At 38.7% G+C, this 8,312-nt stretch overlaps 1 protein-coding gene across 6 annotated transcripts in view; it reads right to left on the reverse strand.

Annotated features, from left to right (window-relative positions):
- The window catches only part of KDM5D (lysine demethylase 5D), a 45,277-nt gene extending 37,500 nt beyond the window's left edge, over positions 1 to 7,777 (reverse strand). For 4 of the 6 annotated variants that reach the window (XM_054473443.2, XM_063660997.1, XM_054473439.2 and 1 more), the window contains exons 1-6: positions 7,322 to 7,777; positions 7,036 to 7,204; positions 5,807 to 5,884; positions 4,378 to 4,500; positions 3,963 to 4,133; positions 2,155 to 2,289 (exon numbers count right to left, since the gene is read on the reverse strand). In XM_054473443.2, the coding sequence (XP_054329418.1) occupies positions 2,155 to 2,289; positions 3,963 to 4,133; positions 4,378 to 4,500; positions 5,807 to 5,884; positions 7,036 to 7,185 (657 nt within the window). In that variant the 5' untranslated portion in view covers positions 7,186 to 7,204; positions 7,322 to 7,777. The remainder of the gene's footprint in view (positions 1 to 2,154; positions 2,290 to 3,962; positions 4,134 to 4,377; positions 4,501 to 5,806; positions 5,885 to 7,035; positions 7,205 to 7,321) is intronic. The other 2 variants (XM_054473440.2, XM_063660998.1) reach the window with 2 other exon arrangements.
- Between the last annotated feature and the right edge of the window lie 535 nt (positions 7,778 to 8,312).

Here is an 8,312-nt window from a genome sequence, read left to right on the forward strand (position 1 = left end):
GCTGCTAGAGAAGGAAACTTGAAAATAAGCTATGATAAAAAAGAAAAGATTCAATCAGTTTTGTGCTTCTACAACTTTTAGGCACAATACATAATTTTATACACATGCACGTTATATATTTTACATTAATGTTACATAGGTTATTTCTAACTATTAAATACTTTTTAAAAGAGCTGATATTTGCTTGTTTTAAAATAAAGTAATACCATACTACTCTACATTTCGGACAGTCTACTACCCATTCTTGAATTACAAATACACATAAAATACAAAAGATGTGTTAGTCCTCATGTCTCCTTGCTTGCTTTATGCAGAATTTGTAACTTTTTTTCTTTATATTTTGGAAGTACTATCGATTTTTGTAAACCATACAGTTTTCAATTTTGTTTTTGTTTTTGTTTTTGACAGTCTTGCTCAGTCACCCAGGCTGGAGTGCAGTGGAATGATCTTGGCTCACTGCAACCTCTGTCTTCCAGGCTCAAGTGATTCTCATGTCTCAGCCTCCTGAGAAGCTAGGATTACAACTGCCTGCCACCACACCCACTTCATTTTCATATTTTTAATAGAGATGGGGTTTCATCACATGGGACAGGCTGTTCTCAAATTGCAGACCCTGTGTAATCCACCCAACCCAGCCTCCTAAAATTCTGGGATTATAGGCTCAGAGCCACTGTGCCTGGCCCAACAATTTTTAAAACCTTTCCTGCAAAGTGGACAATGAACTCCCCCTGCCAAAAAAGGCCCAACAATTTTTAAAACTTTTCCAGCAAAGTGGACAATGAACTCCCCCTGCCAAAAAAGGGTCTAAGGAACCATTTTATCTGGAAAAATGTTTAGACCGTTTACTGGTATTTACAACTTGAAACAAATTTTACTCGTCTCCTAGTTATTACATGTTCATTTTTCTTATTCAGTTTTTTTCCAGACATAGTTCTTATTATAAAAAACTAAAGTACTAATACAGAATCCATCTGCATTTCGATAATCTTAACTAGATAAAATTTCTCACTTTGGTCTAATTTCTAATATTACAATATCTCAAAATTTAAATATCGTTAGAATTATCCAGAAAACACCTAAGGATACACAACATTGTCTTATTTTAAGGTATTTCAGAAATAAAAACATCCAAATCTTATGAATATGTTGTATATGGAGCAGTGAAAACACACTTACATAAAAGTTATTAAAAACATATTGTTTATATTTTTCATTTTCTGAATATTATGATGTTTTAACATCTTAAATCTTTCTGGCTAGGAGAGATTGTCCTCCCAGGGTTACCTACTCCTACAAATACCAAATGGCTCACCCAGGAGTATGCCTTTAATGTGTCTTTAATATGTTCACTGACAAATCCAAAGCTAATCCTCATCTATTCAGCCCATACAATTCATGAGGCAAAGTTCCTCTGCCTTAATTCTAGGGTCAGGAAACTAGGGAATACTGCTATAGCCTACAGCCTGCCAAAATTATTCAAACTAGCCAATCCTATACTTTTTATCCTGCTCTGTCTTGCCTTTCCCTTGGTAAACCAAATATAGGCTACGGCCTACGTGCTTTTCTTATTCCTGCTTCTTCTGCATGTCCAAGACGGGTTTCCCCTCTAGCACTGTGTAGCACATAGTGACTACCTCTCTAAGGCCTGTGATAATAATAAACTTTGCTTTCCTGAGTCTCTCTGGTCACACCTACTGACCATCACATGGAAGACCGTAGAATAAAACCAACAGTTAACAATAACTAACTTGTACAGTGTGCTTTGAAAAATCATTCCAAGATTCACAGAAATTAACAATACCTTATAACCCGGCATAGCGGCTAACCCATGTAACCCCAGCTACTCCAAAGGCTATATAGAGGGAGAATCACTTAAGCCTAGGAGTTCGAGAACAGCCTGGCAACACAGTAAGACCCCATCATTTAAAACAATGGCAATGCATTTTCTTTTAAAATGTATAAAAGCAAAACTACAAAGACAAAATATTATAAACCATACCTATGAACAAAATAACTCATAATTCATTTCAATTAATTTTATCTTGAACCAGGCATATGTAAAACAATGCATTCAGCAATGAATTTTCCCCAATATCAAGGTCTAGATGAACCTTCTCAGCTATAGAAAGAATAACAGGAATAACAGTCACTCACATCAGGCTGTAGCCTTTTTGCCCGTCGACTGTAGCTGCTGAACTTTGAAGGTTGCACAGATTGTCTAAGGGGGATGCTGTGGGGCTTGTATTCCTTATCTTTTACCTCATTGTCAAACGGGTGTGTGTTACACTGCTAGAGAGAAAAAAAATGTAGAATCAGAAATTAAGTCATATTTGTAATTAGTGATTCCTTCATTTACAACTCTAGCAAATAAAGCTGTAGTTCTTTCTAAATTACACAGGTCCACTCCTCTTGTTCTTTGGATAGAACACATATCCTGAAAATTCTCATGCCTTTGCTTATGAATGAGCAGCACAGAATATGAAAGAACATGGTCTTTGGACTGTCTTGATATCAATCTGGGTTTTTACTCTTATTCTTTGCGTGCTTTCAGCAAACATTCTGAACCTCTCCCTTTGTGCTTCAATTTCCTGGATGAAAAACAAGTAATAAAAATACTCAATCTGGCTGGGTGTGGTGGCTCAAGTCTATAATCCCAGAACTTTGGGAGGTTGAGGCAGGTGGATCATGGGGTCAAGAGATCAAGACCATTCTGGCCAAATGGTGAAACCCTGTCTGAGTAAAATACAAAGGTTAGTAGAGCCTGGGTGACAGAGTGAGACTCTGTCTCAAAAAACAAAACAAAAACAAAAATACTGAATCTTTAGAATTATGTACACTAGATGATACGTGCTTATAAACATAAATACAAAGTTTTTATAAAATATTTTAAAGTTTTATGGATAATAAAACCTAAAAACTGGCCAGTCGTGGTGGCTCACACCTGTAATCCCAACACTTTGGGAGGCTGAGTCAGGTGGATCACGAGATCAAAGGATCGAGAGAATATCCTGGCCAACATGGTAAAACTCCATCTCTACAAAAAATACAAAAATTAGCGGGCATGGTCATGTGCCTGTAGCCCCAGCTACTCAGGAGGCTGAGGCAGGAGAATCATTTTAACCCAGGAGGTAGAGGTTGCAATGAGCTGAGATCACCTGGCGAGAATGATACGCTGCCTCAAAAAAACAAACAAACAAACAAACAAAACAATTAAAAACTTATTATGCAAAAATACCCTGCTAAATCAGTTTCCACACCCTAAGTTAAACCCAAGTCACACCAAGCTTCTAACCTAAACTATCTTCAAGTGAACCAGCCTCATGAAAGCTTCGGAACTTCATTATCCTTTTCAGCCAGGCATGGTGGCTCACGCCTGCAATCTCAGCACTTTGAGAGGCTGAGGCAGGCAGATCACAAGGTTAGGAGATCAAGACCATCCTGGCTAAGACGGTGAAACCCTGTCTCTACTAAAAAAAAAATTAGCTAGGCGTGGTGGCAGTCCCCTGTAGTCCCAGCTACTTGGGAGGCTAAAGCAGAAGAATGGCGTGAACCCAGGAGGAGCTTGTAGTAAGCCAAGATCCCGCCACTGCACTCCAGCCTGGGCAACACAGCGAGACTCCATTTCAAAAAAAAAGATTATCTTTTTCACGTAAGATACTTAAAATAGGAAATGGTTTCCTCTAACTTCTAGTTTAAGATCTTCTCCATAAAAAGATCTCAGTAAACATCAACCTCATAAGATAGAAAGGTCACTCTAGTTCTTACTTATGGATAGTAGGAATAAAACTATGTCACATAATGAGGCTGCAAAATATTTTCTAGGGCCAATTCCTGGAACACCTTCACTCTCGAGATTTAGAATCTATAGACTCTGACTACTCAAGAGAGAAGTCCACTTCAAAGAGAAAATACAAAAGAAAACAAAATCACATCAGGCCACGAACCAGTTTAAGGGCCCTTACCACATGGTTGGCTCCAGACTGAAACATTTCATAGGGGTAAATAATGCGTTCATAATGTGATCGTAGCAGGGAGCCAATATTTTTGCCTGGTGGGTAGTGGAGACGCTGGGCAACTCGAGCCCACCGACGATCCTTGCAGATGGCTTCATAGCCACCTTCCTCTATCACGATCTGCAAGTATAAGAAACAATATGGATGAACTGTGAACAGACTGGAAAGGGCTACCAACACAGCAATGAGACTAGAATATCAGGGGCTCTGCCTTTCCCCCATCACCAATCATTCCGAGACCCAAAGATTATGTCAAGAAACGCTGCCAGGTTCTGTGTTCTTTCCTTTCCTGCCTAGTGTTTCCACCACAGAAGATCCTTGAGGCAAGGCTTTTTGTTTTTCCTTTAAAGTAGACTACTCTTACCTTACTAAGGCTGTAGAGGTCCAAGATCTTCCGCTCCACATTGGGAATCTTTAATGAGGAGCCTTGAATTTCCCAGAATTTTGCAATCTGATCCAAATAGTTCAATTTCACTCTAGTCTGGGCCTGGAAAGAGAGGGCCTTATAAGATTGGCATACTCCTTAACCTGACTTTGTCAAGTATGCAGTAAATGAACAAGTATTATTTTATGCTATCCACACTTCTCTACTAGAGTGCCGGAGCCCCAACTTCACTGTCTTATCTCACCAATGGTGTCCACAAAAAGCTCAAATAAGCTGAGTCTTTAATCTATAAAGAGCTAAGAATGTGCTGTCTTAGAATCAAAATCATATCTAAATTAAAGGACTTATTCTTGGACTTAAAGGTGGCTTGACCAAAAATATGTAGGCTCCAAGAGTATTTAGACTCAATACCATCAAGACACTCATTTAGAATGTACTGATATATAATTCAAAGAATTAAAATATTTTTCTAGTTCATGTAAAAAATCTGGACATGAAACCAGTTTCTGAATCATTGCTTTCTCACCCTAACTCATATGCAGCTTCTAGCTACTAATCATAGTCAAAATCCTAATAGTAAAAGAAAATGACAAATCATTCATATACTTTCTACGTTGAATACTAAACTGTGAAGACTGAGTTGACTGCTTTAAAAGCAAGCTTTGCCTCTGACATTTTATTAAAGCAGAACATTATGTAATACCATCACTCTGTTGCTGGATATTTAAAAGATCCTATTTCTTCTCTGAACTCTGCTTCTGTTAAAGAACTAAAAAAAGTTTACTGACACTGGGTGCACGGGCTCACACCTGTAACCCCAGCACTTTAGGAGGCCAAGGCGGGCAGATCACCTAATGTTAGGAGCTGGAGACCAGCTTGACCAAATGGGTGAAACTCCATCTCTACCAAAAATACAAAAATTAGCCTGGCATGCTGATGTGCACCTGTAATCTCTGCTACTTGGGAGGCTGAGGCAAGAGAATCCCTTGAACCTGGGAGGCGGAGGTTGCAGTGAGGCGAGATTCCACCACTGCACTCCAGCCTGGGAGACAGGGTGAGACTCTGTTTAAAAAAAAAAAAAAAAAATTCAGTCATTAAAATGTGAGTACGAGAAGACAAAATGGGAAAGGTACCGTCATTTTGATAGTTCTAACCTGAAACTATTGAACAGCAAAACAGTGCATCATTCTTCCTCAGAAATTTAAAGCCTTTGTATTCTACCATTTTTGTGGACATACATTATGTATTTTATAGAAGACCTTCTCCAAAATCAGTATTCTGGAAAATGGTGGTGTTCGGATTCAAATTTAATACATTAGATTTCAAAACTTAAGTTCTATATTATGAAACTACAACGGCAAGATTAGAGATCAGATTCCTTTAATAAAAGTGTGCCTCCCAATCTTACCTCCAGTTCATTTAGCCTTTGGATGCGAGGAGTAAATCTGAAATTGTCAACTTCTACTGCAAAAGGAGGCTGCCAGTCCTAGAAGAAAGCGTAAGGACCTGTTAACTATGGCACAGTAAAGGATGAAGACAGTGAAAACCACAATCATTTGTTCCCACTATTTTAAAAAAGTCTTCTGGTAACCGTTTTTGTACACAAGGGCCTCAAATGATTCCTTCTTCATAATCAAGATTAACTGGGAAAAAAAAAAAAAAAAAAAGGAAAAACCCTGCAAATCCAAAACTCTCCTTGACGTGTCCTTCGTAACAGACAAAAAAAAAAAAAAAAAAACCTGTATAATCTCAAGGCTAGAAAGCAACTTCCAAGGAATGACGCACATCTGAACAAACACTATGCTATTTAGGTTATGAGTCCTTACTAAAATAAAGATAAATGTAATGCAAATAAAACATTGTTTCATTTTTTAAACCTAAGCCATTATCTCTTCCCACTCTCAGCAGTATAAAAAAGTTTAATTCCGAATGCTGAGAAGTCCGAACATCCAAATAAAAATAACGTTGCAGCCTGGTTCAATATATGAGAAAAAAGCTGTATGCTCTGCGAAAACTTTTTGACTTCTCTGAATATTTTGCTAGTTGTTTACGACGACAGCCCAGACTCATTTCAGTTTACATTCTTAATTCAGTCAAACTTCTACAAGGTTCATTTAGTAGTTTTCAGTATAGCAAACCAAGATGGTCTACGTTTAATAATATAAATTTAATTGATGGCAAAGGATGCCACATCATTCCCATTCTTTGCTATATTTGTTACATACATCTAAGATCCTACCAAAGAATGAGAACACCAGTCCAAGTGGTTAATACCACAAGCTTATATAACTTGCTTCTGTCATAGCTCAAGCACTTCTGAGTAAGCTAATTTTTTTGCGGTTAAGTGTAATAAAAGCTTGTGTATGCCTAAACTATATTCAATAACAACAGAACGTAGAAATATCTGAATCTTTTATTTTTGTCCCTACAGCAGTCAGATATTTAGAACCCCGTGGAATGTGGCGATCTGATACTAATTTTCTGATGCCAGCTTGTTCTTGTCAGAAAAGTTAAATGAGAAATTTGGTGCTAAGGGTTTCTGGTCGTTAAGTGTAAATAACGCCTCGCCAAGCGGTAAACTGCCCCAACGTTCAAACCAAAGGCTACCCACTCTCAAGTTTTGTTTCAAAGACTTACTGCGGGTGGGCGGATTTTGCAGATGCCAGACTTCTCTGCTATGGGCCTTATTTTCGCAATGTAGCCTAGCGGGTCTTGGAATTCAGCCCAGCTAGGCTCAAAAACCGGGCATTCCGGCGGCGGCAGGAACTCGTCACACCCCGGTTCCATGTCGGACCTTAATGCTAAGCTGTAAAATAAGAATCACATCGTCTTTAATGACGCGCTGGTTCCTCCTACTAAAAGGCCTGGGGAAATTTCATTTTCTTGAGAACTTCAAGGTTACTTTAATCCCATAGCTGCTTACCAATCGCCAGGGATCCTAGCTTTACAACCACCATCTTGACCTCCGAGCCTTGCTGTGTGGTACGAGCCGTCTCACTCCGCGGATCGATTTTCCCGGCGCTATTTCCAAACCTGGGAGACCTTGTGCACCTTAGATAAAAGCTGAGGACGCAAGAGCGATTTTACAACAGAAAAACAGTAACAGAGCAGTCGCTGGACTGATATTAAACAGTACTCCGACGGAAGGAACGAGCAAGATAAAAATAGTATGGCCGGATCTTTTTCTGAAATGGGACCACTGCGCAAGTTACGCCTGCGTATTACAGGGAAGGACCGTAAAAGGGTCTGGTGCAGTTGAAAGAAGGATTTCTCGGAGAAAATTCCTCCTTTGCGGAAATGTCGGTAGAAACGCACCTTTTTTTTTTTTTTTTGCCAGTACAAACCGCCGGCCATATCCGTTCATGTGGAAGTGTTTACTAACATTCTGTGAAGACTCACTGGGTTTTCAGCTCGAGAACGTTCCTGTCACAAGACGTTTAGGAGGCAGGATTCCGGTACAATATATTTATGTTCTTGTAAACTGTTGCATTAACAGTGCACTTAAGGGGGCACATTTGTCGTTGGATTTTTTACGAACTCGAACTTAGACTTTAGGACGGGGAAAAGAAGTGCTAAATGTTTTTGAATAAAACCTTTACTGCACACGATAAACATCCCTTAAAAATCACCTAGGAGCACCCTAAATTTTAAAATGATCACAAAGACCTGGACAGATTACAGTAAACCTTCAACATCGCTAAACACACGTACCATAAATTAAAAGAAACACACCGCTAATGATCTGTTTTTTGATGTGGAAACAGCTATGCTGTTTTTAAGGGAAGTTATAATTTATTGCGATGTTTTATTTCAAAACAAGATGTTAACGTTTTATTTCCTATAATTTTATTTACAATATTTTACACCCCTGTTGAGCAAAAATCCCGCTACATTGCTATTCTAATTTTTTTGAA

This window comes from Pongo pygmaeus, chromosome Y (assembly GCF_028885625.2).
Source record: "Pongo pygmaeus isolate AG05252 chromosome Y, NHGRI_mPonPyg2-v2.0_pri, whole genome shotgun sequence".
In the NCBI taxonomy this organism is placed as follows: domain Eukaryota; kingdom Metazoa; phylum Chordata; class Mammalia; order Primates; family Hominidae; genus Pongo; species Pongo pygmaeus.